Genomic DNA, 17,437 nt, shown 5'->3' on the forward strand with positions numbered 1-17,437 from the left:
GCCAAACTGGTCTGTTTGCTATTTACTGATTTCGGATATTTCCTCTCCAACCTCCATGCCTTAGCATACATAGGTTGTCCCTTATGCCTGGAATGCATTCCCTTTTCTCTTGCCTCTTGGAATTGTTAACTTTCTTTAAGGCTCTTCTCAAGCGGCATTTTCCAACAGAGACTTTTCTTCATTCTCATCCCCCTTTCTTCCTCATATTATTAAATTTACTTTCGTCTAAATGTGTCTGGTAGAGTGTAAACTCGAGCACAGGGATGTACTGTGGCTTATTAACTTTTATATATATCTATTTGATAAATTTTACTGAACTTGATTCTACATTGTGGACTTTTAGTGAATATATTAAACAGCTTTGAAAGTCCTGCAGAGTTTGTTAGGATTAATTTTTTTGCAATTTCAATTTTGTTGGAATGGATTTCACAGTTCCTTTCTTGTTCACAATGTAGTCTCAAGGAATACACCAAGCTAGATTATTCCTCACTTTTGCAAAGGTGAAGATTATATACTTTTTGTTCAATACAGTTGCAGTGTGAAAATAAAAATACAAACATGACAACATCTGTCTCACTGGAAAGAGATTACATGTATACAAAACCATGAATAAATTCTACCATCTTGTAGAACAGAGGCAGTGTAGTACAGTGGAAGTAACAAGTCCTGAATATGAGGTTAGAAGATCTGAGTTTGAATATTAACTTAGGCATTAGTTCTGTGACTATATGAAAGTCACTTAACTTTTTTTGAGCCTTAGTTTCTCCTCATCTATGAAGTGGGTCTAACATGACTTGTGCGGCTGTCTTCGTAGGCCTGTTGTAGAGAAAGTGCAAAGAAAGAAAACCTTTGAGTGATTCTATCAATGTGAATTTGTTCTTGCTGCTCTCAGAGTTATTTGTTGCCCATAACCTTTCTCCTTTTCTAGTGTTCTTTCTCCCCCAAATGATTCATCTGTATTATTTTGATGTAAGATGTGATTCTTGTTATTTCTTGTTGTTGAGTTCTTTCCTCAGGTTAGAATGTCCTAACTTGTTGCATTGTCTTATGTTTTACAATTTCACCACAAAGTTCTTGTAGGTCTTGTTTATAGTCTGTTTTCCTGATTGTTGAGTAATTCTGCATCAAAAAGTACTCTAGCTTATACTGTACTGTAGACTTACGGTATATATTGTCTCATAGTAAGAGATCTATGAAAGAAAATGCTATCCTACACCTTACTGCCTTTACTGAGCAATTTCTTGTGACCTAGTAATTGTCTGAAATTTCTATGTGACTAATGGGGTGGATATAAATTGTCTGTTTTACATAAGTTATTTGACTCCTCCCTCCCCAGTTTTATGTGACTTGAACTCAAGAAATATAACCAGCTTCAACATGGACTTCCTAAATATGCAAACTATGTCCAGTTGTTGGACCTTTTCCATGTATCCCTTTTTTTAAACCTCAACAAAATATAATTTAATGTTAGGATAGTTTATTGTCTCATAGTTCTGTCCTTAATTTACCCTGTACTTTCTTTGTATTTAATATGCCAGGTCCTTGTTGTTATATTTCTTATTAATTATTTATACTGTCCTAGCTTCCTTGCAATAAGTATTTTTTATACTCTGGTTTTTAAAAATTCCTTAAGTTTTAAAATAACTTAATTCATCACTTACTGGTTAACCTCATGATTTCCTTTGCCTAGAAAATCTGCCTTGCATAAACTGTATGCCACATTTTGCTGGTCACATACCTTTGTTAAAGTTAATTTTTATTGAGTATCAGTTTAAAATGAATCATTTTAACATTTATGTTATTCTGGATTTTATGGCATTCAATTTTGCAATAAAATTTTTAATGTGTATTAAGCAAGTATTATGAATGGTACATTTTATCAACTGAAAAAGATTTATTTGGTCCATGAACCTATTATGGACTTTGCAGATTGAACAAACATTTCACGCCTAATTGGTGGTTGCAATTTAAAATGTATGTCTTAAAGTAGAAAAAGATAAAAGAGCATATACATTTATCTCAGTGTGGGCAAAACATTCATACAGCTTGACTTAAAAAAGTCTTCTTACCTCTACACTATGTAATTTTGTTTTACTTAAGGCCAACTGGTATTATATTTATAAATTCTATAAATAGTTATAGCAGTTTATATTTTTATTGAGCCTTACATTAAACGGATGCCAAATATTTTATAATTTGCATTTTTGGTACAGGACAATGTTCAGTTTGCTTTTCCTTTATTCAGAATCATCACTCATTCCATGTGCTTGGTTTTAAAATATTCTTTGGTTTTTCATTGTGTGCACAGTATGTCACCATAATCTTTTGGAAAAGTTGTACTGTAAAGAAGAGAGGAAGTTATCCTCTACTAGTATATAGTAGAATGTGGTTTTTAATGGCATAAACCTAAAATTTATTCAATTTTGAGGTAATTTCAACCTCCTACTTCTCTGAAATACAGTAGTAGAGTTTGGTAATCGTGCTTATTTCACTGTAAAGGAAAAATATGTATATTTGTCTTTGAGCTTTAAATTCTGCAATTTTTGAAATCCTCGGATAAGATGACTAAACTTTCTCTTAGTGATAAAAGCTTTGCAAATCAGTTTAATATTTCATAAAACAGGTTGTTAAAACTTTACTAATTATAAGTAAAAAAGTAAAACATCTCTAAAACTTTGGAATAATGCTTATTTGTTACAAATGTTTGTTGTTAATAAGCATGAAGTGTTAACTCATTATATTTGATTTTCAAATAGACACCAAATCCTACTGCAAGTGAGTTTATTCCTAAAGGAGGATCATCCTCCAGGCTGAGTAACCTGTCCCAGTCAAATATGTCTGCCTTCTCTCAAGCCTTGTTTTCTCACCCATCTGTGGGAAGTCCTGCTGCTGCTGGACTTGCGCCAGGTAAGTTGAGAAACTGTTAGTTGCAAATAAGAGATTTCTAAGCACTATTTATATTTCTGTACCAGAACCAAAATTTTAGGAGGGAAATGGTATATCTTTGTTACTATGAATTTTGTGCTTCAGAATTGGAACTTCAGATAAAACATATGCACTAAGATTAAATTATGCAGTTCAAACTTTCATGTCATTTCAACGAATAAGATACCGCTTAAAGCACAGAAGTAAAAATGTAAATTTTTCTAAATTTACTTGTGTCTTAGAAATGCAATACTGTATTGTGTTTTGAAATTTCAAGTTATATTATTATGTCTAAGTGCTTAATACTATCACAAAGCTATTTTGGCAGTCAAATATTAATTTCTAATATTTTAATTATATTTAATTTTAGTTATTTTAATGAAATATTTCTTATTTATGCTAGGTTTGAGACTAGTATAATTCTCACTCAATTTTAATATGAAATGTTTTAAGGTTTTACTAAGAGGAAAAATTGCTAGAATGTTTAGAAAAATAGGATATTATTTCCAAATTTTTAAAAAGCTGGATGATAAGATTATTGTAAGACTCAATGAGTTCGTTCCTCCCTCCCTTCCTCCCTCCCTCCCCTCCTTCCTCCCTCCCTCGCCTCCTTCCTCCTTCTCTCCCTCCCTCCCTCCCTCCCTCCCTCCCTCCCTCCCTTCCTTCCTTCCTTCCTTCCTTCCTTCCTTCCTTCCTTCCTTCCTTCCTTCCTTCCTTCCTTCCTTCCTTCCTTCCTATTTCTTTCTTTCATACCCAGGAGATTAGGAAGAAGGAAAAGAATAAACTTAAGGAAGAAATAAGTAACTTTAACATTACCACATAGGTCATTTCTTCTTAAGAAACTTTTAAAGAATATTATTAGTCATGTATAATATATCTAAGAATAGCAGTTGGCACTGACTTCTTTGAAATGGATATTGATATGTTTATCACTTTTCAGTTATAAGGAACACACAGTGGTCCTGAGCTCAGATTTTAAGCTTTCTTTGGTCAGTGTCTTTTGGGGAGAGGGAAGTGAAGTTTGGAGGTTGGGGACTGAAAACCAGTTTTCAACTTTCCTAGCCACAGAAACTGATCTGTTATTTGTTATTAAGAAACAGCTGTGCATTGTTTATAGAATTACTTCCTTTTGAATATTTAGGTGAAAATGTTGAAGAAGATACTGTGTTAATAAAAGTATCTTCTAGTTTGAAGAGATGTCGTTGCTTTGTTATCTACCTAACCTCTCTGTTTGATGTTAGGAATATATTTTAGTGGATCCAATTCAAAATTGACATTTAAAGTTGTGGGTGAAAGGTATAGTTGTCATAGGTGAATCTAAATTTAGTATGTTGACACTTTCCATGAATGGACAAAGATTATACTTTAGAACCATTTGAGATAGACCAATATAAATAACTAAGTACTGCCTTAAAAAAGCAGTTTTTCATGAACATGGACAGTTACAAGAATCACATTAAGATTTTTCTCCTTTTACATTATAATAAATTAAATTGATATTTCCCCAAAGTTATTAATATAACAAATATAAACTCTTAATAGCACTTTGTATCTTTAATTCATTTTACATGCAACTTTGTATTTATTTGTGTACATCTCCTCACCCACCCCCCCCCCCCGTGTAAGCTCCTTTAGGGAAGCAATAGCTTTCTAGTTATCTTTGTATTAACCTTAGTGCCTTGCACACAAAAATGCAAAGAAAAGGTTTAAATTGAATGAGTATCACATTATTTCCTAAACGGCTTATCTGAAAATAAGGGCAGATTTTATCCTGTTTCCAAAAGCTACACTTTCATTAAATAGTTTTGTCATCGACTTAAAATCTTCACTCACAAATGTTATCTTTCAGGGCATGGAAACGGTGGTGATTTGAAGGTGCAAGATCAGGTCTATGCAGAAGATGCAGTTTAGTGCATTTAAAAAAAAATTGATTCTTTACTCAGTTTTGACACTTCAACCCACTTTGCTAGAGATTAACACTTTTCTGTCCTTGGCATTCTTCAGTCTTCTAACTGATGATTTTCAGTTGTCTGAAATTCATTCACAGCTTGTTCATTCATCTTTTCATTACAAACCTTTGTTTTCTCTTTCAAAATGTATTGAAACTTGTCATATTCATTATATGTCTTTAAAAGTTGGGCTTTTTGATTCACCTTCATATAAACTAAAACAGTGCCTTTTCATCTGATTTATTTTGCAATAGTATGAAAAATATACAATTGAATTTAACCTTTCACTAATTCAGTAAGAAGTAAAATAATTTAGTGACATATACCAAGAATCGGAGCACGGGGAATTTTCTTTTAATGTTCACTTTTTTGAGTTGCTTTGTTAAAGTCTAAATTAGGGATTTTAATTTTTCCATTATTTAAAAAAACCTTTTTTGTTCATGTGCTTGTTTTCTAAGGTTAAATGTAAGGAAGTAAAAGTTGGATAACCTATATGCTTTGATTTTGAGTTAATTTCTAGCAAATTAAAGGCCCTTTAAAATTGAATATATGAACAGGATGTGCCACTTTTTATTACCTATCCTTTTGTTTTCTGCCTTTTTTAAAACAAGAAATCATTGGACTGATTAAAGTTTGAGTTATTCTCAAAAGAAACAGCAGAATTATTTTACTGAAATGTAATTATTATATTTATTATTTTATGGCTAGAAAAGGACAACGCTGAGAGATTGTTTTAAAGCCTGCTGAACAAAATTCATATAATCAAATTAATTTTCTTTTAGAGGCACATGGCTATTATTGTATACATATCTTCAAATCTTGTCATATTTAGATATTTTCCTTGACTTTTTTCTGGGTTCAGTGACACTTACTAGTTACATGACTTTAGGCACATCACAATTCCTTTCATACTTTGTTTACTCAGTTGTGAAGTAGAGCAAATAATACTTGTACTAACTATTTCATAGGGCTTTTGTGAGGAAAAAATACCTTAAACATTAATGTACTCTATGAATGTGAGCTGTTACTTGGTCTTCAGGAAAAGAATACTAGAGTTTTAGAAATAGAGGCACGACTATCCCAAGTACACAAGCACAATTGTATTGTTCTTTTTTTGTACAACGGAAGGAGGACTTAATTATGAAAGTTAGTTGGCTTTTTCTTTTTCAATTAGATTTTCTTTTATAAGGATATTTTTATTTTGGTAGTGGGCATTAGAAAGATAACTGTACTAATGATTGCCATAAAGTATCCAAAATTATGTAATAGAAATAGGCATTTTCATTTTGAGGTGGTATTTTGAAATATTATTAGGTTATAACATAGAAATAACACAAATTATAGTTCAGTAGAATTTTAATTAATATAGAGAACAAGCATCAAAAGACTTTAAAAAAAAAAGTGAACCACCAGAACAGTAAAGACTTTGCCTTTGTTGTGGAAATCCAAAGGAGGTAATAACATGGATGAGATTTTTAAAAAAAATTGCATCTAATGCAGTGAGTTCTTGATCATCATCATCTGGATGATCCATGCATTAATACTGAATAAATTAAAACCATAGGACAGTGTTTCTGGATCAAGATTCTTTGGCTGTAGCCAAGATGAGTAGTCTAACAAATAAGAACCCAGGGACCCTTTTATTAGATAATTAACAACTAGAAGGTGGTGAGTATATGAGTATATAGCTAATTCCAGGCATGCCCCACCTAATATCATTAATTGTCTCCACAAAAACAAGATACCCTTAACAGAGGATATTTTGTTCCAGAGAAGGAATGATTATGCCTATGCAGTCATTCATCGTGATGATAAACAATTTGATTCCAGGGGAGTTAATTCTGCTAAGAGTTTACATTTGACTGTCGTGTATGTGTATCTTGGAGTCCCCTTTTCTTGGATCTCTCACTCTCTTCTCATCTCTGTTTCCTGGCTTCCTTCAAGTTTCAGCTACAACTCTACCTTCTGCAAGAAGCCTTGCGTGCCTCCTAATGCTAGGATCTTCCCTCTGAGATTACTTCCAGTTTATCATTCATATATACATATTGTTTATTCCTAGTTGTTTGCACATTGTTTCCTCTTTTATACTGTTAGCTTCTTGAGAGCAGGTACTAGGGTTTTTATTTGTATCTACAGTGTCTGGTACATAGTTAATAGACTTAATAAATGCTTGTGAACTTTACTTGGGCTGGTTTGTAGTGGGGTTTTTAGACACTATGGTAGTTCTACATCATTTTTATATATTAGTGATATTATCCTTTAGTCATTGTTGGCTGTGCCATTTTTATGTAGGGTATACATGAATGCTACATTTTCTCCATTTGTAAAATAATGTGGCTGGACTAGATGACTTGAATTCCCTTCCAGCTCTTCATCTTCGACCCTTTGTGAGTATTTAAGAGCCAGAGATGATTTAGAAAAACATTCCACATCGTTCTTCTGTTCTTTGCAGATAATCTTGACTCAATCGATGTTTCACCAAATTGTCTAACAATTCTTAGTTTTAAAAAAAATACTTGTGTAATTCTAAAATTGTTAACCATATTTTGACAGATTGAATTGTAAAATATATTTCTTATATTATAAGGTTAATAGATGTAAATTTTCTTGCAGATTTGTCATATATCATATCACATAACATATTTCAGGGACCTATTTCTCCCTGAGAATCTTTCCAGCCTGCATTAATCTTCCTTGAATTGCTTTTGTACATATTTTCAGAATTAGGTTGTTTAGTGTGTTATTATTCTTTTGTTGTAAGTCAGTCATATCCCTTGTTAGACTCCTTGTGGACAAGAACCTTTTATATGTCTATGTGTCCATTGTAGCATCTATATGTATCTGGACATGTAAAAGATGTTCAGTAAGTATTTGTTTGGTTGATTAGTCAATTTAAATCCATTCTTGAAGAAATAGCATATTTAATGGCCGAAGACAGCTTTAAATTGCGATGTGTGGTAGCTTTTATTTTTTAGGGACTTTTTTTTTTTTTACTGAACCTGTGATTTCATTAGTATGAGGAACTCCTGATAAGTAACTCCTCTCCCAGTATAAGTTGGCACCTTCTTTGCAGTTTATATTCTTAGTATGTTTCAGAAAGTCCTGAAGATAAAGTGGTTTGATTCACAGTCAAAATGTATCAGAGGTGTGGCTTAACTTTGAAAGTACTATAATTTTTAAGTAAGATAGTAAACATATCTCTTAACACAGGACAAAGTATTTTTTTTAAACAGGTTTTTGTTGGTATCTTTTTTCATGTTGTCATAGTTAGCCCCAGTATCCTGTCCTGTCTTCCACTTAGAGAGCTATTTCATATTGCAAATACTATTTTTTGAAGACAAAAAACAGAGAGAAAAAGAAGAGGGAAGAAAGGCAGCACAACTGATCAGTACATTGAAGAAATCCAAAAAACGTGCAATGTATAATATTCATGAAGGAGGTGGTTTGAGAGTGTCCTCTCAGAACTCTTTATTTGAATCATTCTTGTTCTTTATAATTTTATCATATTAGCTTTTGATTTTTTTTGCTTGTTTGTTTTTGTTCTTTCCATTCACATTATTGATGTTATTTTGTATATTGGTTTTTTTGGCCCTGATGACTTCATTCAGTATCAGTTTATTTAGTTTTTCCTGTACTCTGTTATTCATCACGTACGTAATTTCTTTTAGCATTGTAACATTCCATTGCATCATGTACTACAGATTGTTTAGCCATTACCCAGATGAAAGTCATGTACTTTGTTTCCAATTCTTTGCTATCACCAAAAGTGCTGCTAATAAATATTTTGGTATATATATATATATGGGATTTCTTTCTTATCAGTGGTTTCCTCTGGTTATAAGTCCAGTAATGGAGTGTCTGGTTCAAAAGGTATGTCCATTTTAGTAACTTTTGCAAGTTGCTTTCCAAAATGGCTGACCATTTAATAGCTCCACCAACAATTATATTAATGTGCCTATCATTCCACAACCCTTCTGATATTGAGTATTGCCATTTTTTTGTCATCTTTGCCAATTGGCAAGGTGTGAGGTGAAAACTCAGAGTTGTTTTGATTTGCTTTTCTCATTATTAGTGATTCGAAGCATTCTTTCATGTGGTTATAAATTCTTTGTTATACTTGAGCTGTTTATTCATCTCTTTTGACTATTTTTCTTTTGCAGAATGGCTGTTAATATTATATATATATTTATTAATTGTTTACATATCTTAGATATAGAACACTTATCAGTAAAATTTGATACAAAGTTTTTTTTATTTGACCACTTCCTTTCTTATCCTGTATGCATTAATTTTGTCAGTGCAGAAGCTTTTGAAATTCATGTAACTGAAGTTATCTATTTTATCCTTTGTAATTACGTCTATCTCCCATTTGCTTAAGAATACATCTTTTACTCATAATTGTGAGAGGTATATGACCTTTTCCAATTTTTTATAGTATGATTTTTTTCAAATTTAGGTTATGTATCCATTTAGAATGTATCCTATTGTGTGGTATAAGCTATTGGTTTAAGGCTAATTTCTGCCAGACTACTTCTTTTTCCTGCAGTTTTTAAACAAATAAGGAGTTTTCCCTAGGTAATTTGTTTTTCTACTTTATGAAACATTCTATTGTTTTTGATTCTCCTTTGTATAGTCTTTTCCATTGATCTGTCTAATTTTTAACTGTTTTGGTTTTGTAATAGATTTTGCTATCTGAAAGTGCTATTCCTTCTAAGTCCCTACCTGTTTTTATCATTTGCCTTAATATTCTATATCTTCTCTTCCCTACCCCCCTCATGGATTTGATTATTGTTTTATCAAGTTCTATAAAGTATCCTCTTGGTAGTTTGATTGTTATAGCTTTAAAAGTGTAAATTAATTTTGGTAGTATCATTTTTATTATATTGGCGTGGCCTAACCATAATTAATAAATGCTCTTCCAGCTATTTAAGTTCTTTATTTCTTTAATTGGATCTATACATGTCTTTTATGTGCTTTCAGGAGGTTGATTCCCCCAGATATTTTATGAAAGTTTTAGTTTTTCTGAAATGGAATTTCCTTTTCTATCCTTGCTTCTTGGATTTTGTTATTATTATATAGAAAGACTCCTGATTTTTGCAGGTTTATTGTGTAGCCTGCAACTTTACCAAAGCTTCTAATTGCCTCAATTAGTGTCTTCTGATTCCCTAAGGATTTTCCAGATACAGCATCATATAATGAATAATGATAGTTTTACCTCCTTTTATTATTTTGTTTTTAATTTCTTTTGTCTAATTGGTATTGCTAGCACTTACAGAACTAATGGGGGAATGGCCATTTGTACTTCACTTTCTGATTTATTAGAAAAGGTTATAATATTCCTCCCCTCCTTTGGATATAATACTTGGTTTTGAATAGTTGCTTTTTGTGATATTAATAAAATGTCCCTCTGTGCTTTATAGAGTTTTTAGCATAAATGAATGCCTTACTTTTTCAAAGGCTTTTTATGCCTGTAGAGATAATCATGATTTTGGATGTTTTGGTTTTTAATATAATTAATTGTGTCAGTTATTTTTCTAATGCTGAACCATCCTTGTGTCCTTGGTAAAAATTCCACTTGGTCATAATGAATGAGTTTGTGAATAAATTGTTGTAATCTGACAGCATTTTGTTAAAAGTTTTGGATAAATATTAATTATATTAGTCTATAGATTTCCTTCTGTTTTACCTTTTTCTGGTTTAAGTATATGAACTATATTTGTCTCATAAAAGGATTCTGGTAGGGTGGATTCTCAGTTTTTCAGAATAATTTGTGAAGTACTTAATTCTTTAAAAGTTGTTGTTCTCCTGTTAAGCCATCAGGACCTGCAGTTGTGTTTTTTTGTTTTTGCTTTTTTTTTCTCTCTTGGTTGTTGAGATTGGGTTATTTACAGGTTATTTATACACATTGTTATACCTCTTAAAATACATGTGAATATCAAAAACTTTATGACTCTTTTTGTAATAACTTGGCTTTCCATTGGTGTATTTTATGGAATCATTGTAAGACTTTTGAGATTATTTTTAGGATTGCTGTTTCACTTTTAGTAGTAATCAGAGACTAAGGTTAGGTATCCCCAAATTTTTTGTGAGAAGAAATTACTTTGCATGTACCTGAAGCCTATATCTCCATCTCAGATGGTAGTTACTGGAGATTGTGGTTGTGACATTTCAGAAACAAGGATTGTGGAACTGAAGCAATTACTGCTTCATGCACAATTGTTCTTCCTTAACTGAAAATTTCAGGAAATTGAGGAAACTTGTAATCTGAAGAATTTGGATGGGATGATCTGTAGGGTGCCTTCTGAGTATTAAATACTACACTTTTCTTCTCTAGGTATTGGTAGTTATTTATGGAATGAAGGCTGGTTAGGATGGAATAAAGATAAACTAACCACTTTGGAAGTGAGGACCAGTCACTTAGTAGACATTTTATAAAACTGTTACTATGTTATATACAAGATGCTATGCTCAGTTTTGTGACCATCAGGGTTAAAATCTTCCTTAAAGCTATTTTAAAAAATGTTCCTTTGATCCTTTTTCAGAACAGTTCAGCAGCATTGCCCCTGAGATGGGTAAGGGACTTTTCTCTCTCTCTTCTTCTTTTTCAGTTCTCATTTTTCTTATTTGGTTTCTGAGGCTCCTTGAACATGGAGCTTTATGGAAGGGGACAAGTTGCAGAGGAGTGACTGTGACAGCTTCAGCACATTCAGCAAGGATGTGAACTTCTCCCCAAAGGGGCTTGTAGAAAACTAGAATTAAGCATCAGTCTGTCTATAGTCTTCAACATTTTTATTACCCTACTGAATTATTCTTTTCTATGATTGACATTTTAATTGGTATTTTAAAATATTACATTCAGATTTTCCATGTATCTTTCAGGGTATGTTGAAGAATTAAGTGCGTTCAAATTCAAGAGATCTGGTACAGACTTTTAGACTTTATTGCTGAATACAGTGCAGCAATCTTGTAGGCACATTGAGGCTAGAGAATATCATAGACACCACAGTGATTTTAAAATCATAATTAGCTTCATGATGTTAACAGCTAGGCTGATGAATTCCACCTTCCTTCCTTTCTAGGGATGGTGTGTGCTTGAGTCAAATAATATAATTCTACTACAGCTCAGCTTCATATGGTGCGTATTAATGGAGTTTGGGATTTAACATAGTTGAGAAAATCATGTTCAGTTCACCTTACATATCTATATTTCTCACACACAGTTTTTAACTCTCCAAGAAATTAAGTTGTTTTTGTTTGCTTCAAAAATTGCAAGAAACAGCTTCAAATGCTCTGCTCAGTATAGTAATATAGATGCTTCCTTAGAACATTTATTATTATTTTTTTAAAAATGTAATTCCAGAGGGTAGAACTAGGAGCAGTGGGTGGAAATGACAAGGAAGAAAATTTAGGCTTGGTGTTAGGAAAAAAAAAAAGCCAAACCAAAACAAACAAAAGAAGCCATCCTGACAGTTGTAGAGTTGTCTAAAAATGGAATTGGCCACCCAAAAGGTTGTGGCCCCCTCATTGGAGCGCTTCAAGCAAAGGCTGGATGACTATTTCTCAGGTATGTCGTAGTAGGGATTCTTTTTCAAAGGGTTGAACTAGATGGCAGCTGAAGGTCCTTTATAATAGAAATTTGGTGATTTAGTGTTTTATATAACATTGAGGAAAATGAGGTTTTCTACATAATTGAATTGTCCAAATAACCAAGATTCATTCCCCCATTCCCACTAAGCGTTAAAAATTTTTTTTCATTTTAAACTGTTTTTGCATGAGAAGTATTCCTCAAATGTATGACATTTGGAATATTCTGATACGAATTTAATTTGGGGGAGATAATTTGAGGTAACATGAATATAAAATATTACAGTTTTCTGTTAACAATTTCCAAGGATCTTTTGAGTTGTGTAGTACTCTTTTTCTTCACAATATGAAGCCTCAAAGTGATATCTCTTTTATTTTTGATGTTTTGTGTGTGTGTGTGTGTGTGTGCGTGTGTGTGTGTGTTTCTTCATTTACTGTTGGCTGTCCCTTTTTTAAACTTTCAGTTTGCCTTTCACTCAGCATTACTGTTTCTAGTCTGTAGCAGGGCTCAAAAAACAGATAGCTAAGCTTATTGGAATTTTTCAAAATAAGAGTAAGCAAACTTAGAATGCTGTTAGTAAGATTTATGAAATTTAGTACATGAATTATGTGACATGAGCTTGTTTACTTAGTCTTTTTCCTCTCTAATTCTTGACTTTCAAATAATTGAGGTTACCATATAATGAACCTTTAAATAAATGATAAGTTAGTGTACTAGGTGGTACTACATTTACATTTCAAGCAAAGCTATTAGCTGGAATTTTCTTTGGGATTGAATTAAATTTCTAGTAGTAGTTCAGAGCAGTTATTACAGTGCCTAATAGCTTTTCAGATGTTTGCTTAGTCATTATACCTGCTTAACTTTTTGAGCTCCATAATGTCAGAATTAATAATGCTTTAGGAATTAACTATAAATACTTTAAGATACATTTAATTTTAAATTTGTATAAGTCACATTATAAAGTCATGGGAAGCAATTAAATGAGCATGGGTAACTTGTTGATCATGATATGATGCTTCTGAAAGTGAATATTAAAATTAAAAATCCAGAAGGAAACAGTAGGAAAAATAATCTAATCCATAACTATTCACTTTACCTTTTCAGAAAATAAGATTAAAAATTTATGTCAGATTTTCTTAACATGAGTTAAATAATGATGATAGATAACATTTATATAGCACCTTAAGGCTTCCCAATATCTCTTTTTAGAAATTTTAGCTCATTTGATCCTAATAACAGCTCTGTGAGGTAAGTACTATGAGCACCATGGCTTGCACTTTATAGATGAAGGCAATTTTTGCTACTACTTAAGTGACTTGTTCATGATGACTGACAAAGTGGTAGAGGAAGAATGCAAAATCACATCTCTTTTGACTTCCAAGTCCTATGCTCTTTCTACTGCAACCTAATGCTTTTTGTAAAAGAAAAATACTACCACAGCTATATAAGTTGTGAGCAAAATGTATTCTTATCTTGGAAGGACAAATGACTGATTTTTAATCTCAGTAGTATGTCTTGTTAGACTAAAACAAATAATCCTATTATTGATTGTTAAATGATGGCATCTTATTCATCTCTAGTGTTAAATAGTTGTGTTGTGTGAACAAGGTCCTCTGTACTGAAACAAGCTAGCAATGTTCACATAACTTCTGCCACAAGGCAGAGTTTAGTAAGAGAGAAACTGCTCCTACTATATTGCTCCTTCCTAATAAAATAGTTACCAAAGTGCAGGTCGCCTCCCACAGGCAAGCAGATAAAATGTCAGAATCGTTTAGATTTTACACTATATGAAAAACTGACCTAGCAATAAAGAACAGTAATCTAGGTGAGATGATTAAGAAGTGTGTTAGCTCTACTGTACTTCCATGTGTGAAAGGAACCTGAGATAGAGTTGGGCAAAACAAGAGTCTTGCGTAAAACCAGCGAAGACTAAATTCAAGATGAGGAAAAGTATTAGGTCTAATTGAAAGATTGAGCAAGTTTTGATAGCACATGCTATTGTACACCATATTATTGATAAAATTCAGATAATGTTGGTTGGTGTTATGATAGATTACAGATTTGTAGGGCTTTAATGCTTCATAATAATTTTGTGAGGTAGGAGGTATAAGTTTTGTTTATTCCCATTTTACTAATGAGAAAACTGAGGCTCAGCAAGGTTATGATTTGCTCACAATCATACAAGGAATTGCAGAATTTGGATTTGAACACCATTTGATTAAGAACAACAAAACTGCCTCTGTTATGTGAATGAAGTTGTTGGTAATGATCCTAGAAAATCCTTTGTAATGATTTGTATTTTATAGAACTTGGATCATTTTCATTAATCCTGGCAACATTCCATATATGAAATTTATCTGTTTTTATATAATGATAAATTTGTAACAGTAGTATATAGGTAACTTGCCTAGACTCTCAGAAAATTGGGGTGAAACCAGCAGTAGCATAAAGTTAGTCACTTTTGACGGAGGATTTGTAAGCTGAAGTATAAGAATGAGTTATACCTAACTTAAGAAAATTTAGGTAAATGAGATAGATGTTGTATATGTAGATTGGTTCTGAACATTTGGATATTTGTTAACAGTTTGTGAATGTAACAATATAGTTCTAAAAAAGAAACACGTGTTTTATTTGTGAATTTTTCATTAATTTTTTGCTCTCAGTTTTTCATCTACATAGAAATATGTTGTAGGGTTCTATCTAATTAATTGTTTGTATAAAGTAGATTTAAAAACTAGGATGTAGGTCTCTCTTACTCTACTTTTCTGTAGATCCAGGTTTATCTTGGGATGCTGGACTTTGGTTAGATGTAGATGAAATCGTAGGATTAGCAATAGAATGTGTTCCCATGGAGTGTAACTCAGTTTGGGGAAGCTAAAACATTAGTGAGAACAGAATTTATTCCTTTTGGCCTCTGACCTTTTTGGGGGGGGGAGGCGCCTCTGACATCTTTAAAAAAGTTTCTTTTCTCTTATTTGATGAAATGTGTTATTTTAGTAATAGCTTATCATTTGATTTTATTTTACCTCCAGGTGGAACATCTTTCATATGACAATCTGAAGCTTCTCAAGTTTGGAGTAAATACAAAGCTATGAGATAGATTTCATGGAGAGTTTTATTTTGATAGCCATTAAAACTGCTGAGAGATATATATGTATATATATATATATATGTATGTTATATATATGTATATGTTCTATATATATGTATTTGTATTTGCGTGTGTTAAGAACTTAATGTAATTGTTTTCCTTTCCATGTTTCTGGATTGAGCATAAGGCTCTCTTTATTTATAAGTAAGTGGCATAAAGATTTCTTTTGTTTTTCCTTTTTGATTGTAATTTTGGGTAAAAGTTATTATTTAAAATTTCATTGAAACTTAATAAAAATTAATTTGAAAATGATAGGAGGAATCATACATGTATCAAATAAAATTTCAAATTATATCTCTATGAAACTTGAAAAAAAAATGTATGGAGAATGGAAGCTTTTTTTCTTTAAATCAGTAGACATGTAATATGAAGGAGCTTTGTTATATTATTGTTTTATAGCTTCCAGTCCATTGGTGTGATTTGGAGAATGACAATATGACACTGCACAGTTGGACTTGATAAAACAAGAATAAAGTTAGAAAGGCCTATTTTTTAGCCTAATTAAAAGCTTTTATCAAAAGATTTGTTATGTTTTAAAATAATTTTAATGTAAAAAGTGAGACAAAGAATGTAGCCTGGTTTTGAATGTTCTAATATTGAAAGAGAATATTCAGTGAATATTCCATCTCTTAATACTACATTATTCCTTTTTACCTTAGCAAAGGGATCTGTAATCACTGTCATTATAAATACTCATTACTAGGCATTTCTTGCCACCATTTTGAAGTAGGTTGACATTTTGATTCCTTACTTTTAGATATTTAAATAGATGCCCAGAAAGGTTGTAATTTGTTAGGTTATATGTTACTTGTCATTGAATTTTTATATACCTCCCCTAGTCCCACTACTTGCCTCTAAACATCCCATAGTGGCATATTTTTCATGAGTTTTCAATATTTCATAGCACATTTAGTGATATATTTGGAGATGCTTTAGCATATAACAAAACTTTGTGGATGAGGGCTTAATTCACTCCATCATAAAAAAAATGAAAATTGAACTTATAGTTTTAGTCCATCAGATTCTTGCTGATATGTGCATGCATATAATCTCCTTGATGAGAGATTGTTTCTATCTTAAACTTTATAAAAGGATTCTAATTGTCATTTTCCTTTAGTTTCTTCACTGGAGTTTAATTACCCTTGATTGTGAAATGTAAAATGAGAATTTCAGCATCTTTTAAATATTTATTAAAGTGACAGATTTGCTTTCAAATTTAAATTTGGTTTGAAAGTTCTTAAAATTTTATTTTGATAAAAATGTTATTTTGATAACATCAACCAGCATATATTTTAATACAGTGTTGAAGAAACATTTGTAAGGAAATGGATGAATAAATTCCTTCACTCTTAATTGAATACTTTAAAAAAATCTATGGACATCTGTGTTGAGAGATTTTTAAGCACATGTTGAGACTTGATTTGTTTTAATAGAATTACATATATTTAAACAAAAACTAAGAATGTTTAAATGTGGTATTTTTACTAACATTCTATTTTAAATTTTGCTGTATAAACCACTTTGCTTAATTCTGACTTTCTAGCATTAATATGGTCTTGGATTTTAATTTTTGATACGGATATTTCAAAGAGTACTATTCCTGTATATCACCCTTTGTCATTTAAAAGCTTCTAAACAGAATTCATCTGATTTTGGGTTTAAATAATAAATGGGAAGGGTTATAACTCAAACTTTTATTAAAAAATATAGGATATGTTAATTCCTCAGTAACAATGGTTACTCTTACCTTACTCACATACTTTATACATTCTAGAGAGCCATAGCATAGGCATGTGTAGATGGCATAATGGAGATAGAGCATTGGAC

General features: G+C 31.7%; 1 protein-coding gene across 2 annotated transcripts in view; it reads left to right on the plus strand.

Annotated features, from left to right (window-relative positions):
* Positions 1-17,437, plus strand: part of PAN3 (poly(A) specific ribonuclease subunit PAN3) — a 143,204-nt gene that overhangs the window by 63,706 nt on the left and 62,061 nt on the right. For both annotated transcript variants that reach the window (XM_072611816.1, XM_072611817.1), the window contains one exon: positions 2,757-2,907. In XM_072611816.1, coding sequence (XP_072467917.1) covers positions 2,757-2,907 — 151 coding nt within the window. The remainder of the gene's footprint in view (positions 1-2,756; positions 2,908-17,437) is intronic.

The sequence above is a fragment of the Notamacropus eugenii genome, chromosome 5, assembly GCF_028372415.1.
Source record: "Notamacropus eugenii isolate mMacEug1 chromosome 5, mMacEug1.pri_v2, whole genome shotgun sequence".
Lineage (NCBI taxonomy): Eukaryota > Metazoa > Chordata > Mammalia > Diprotodontia > Macropodidae > Notamacropus > Notamacropus eugenii.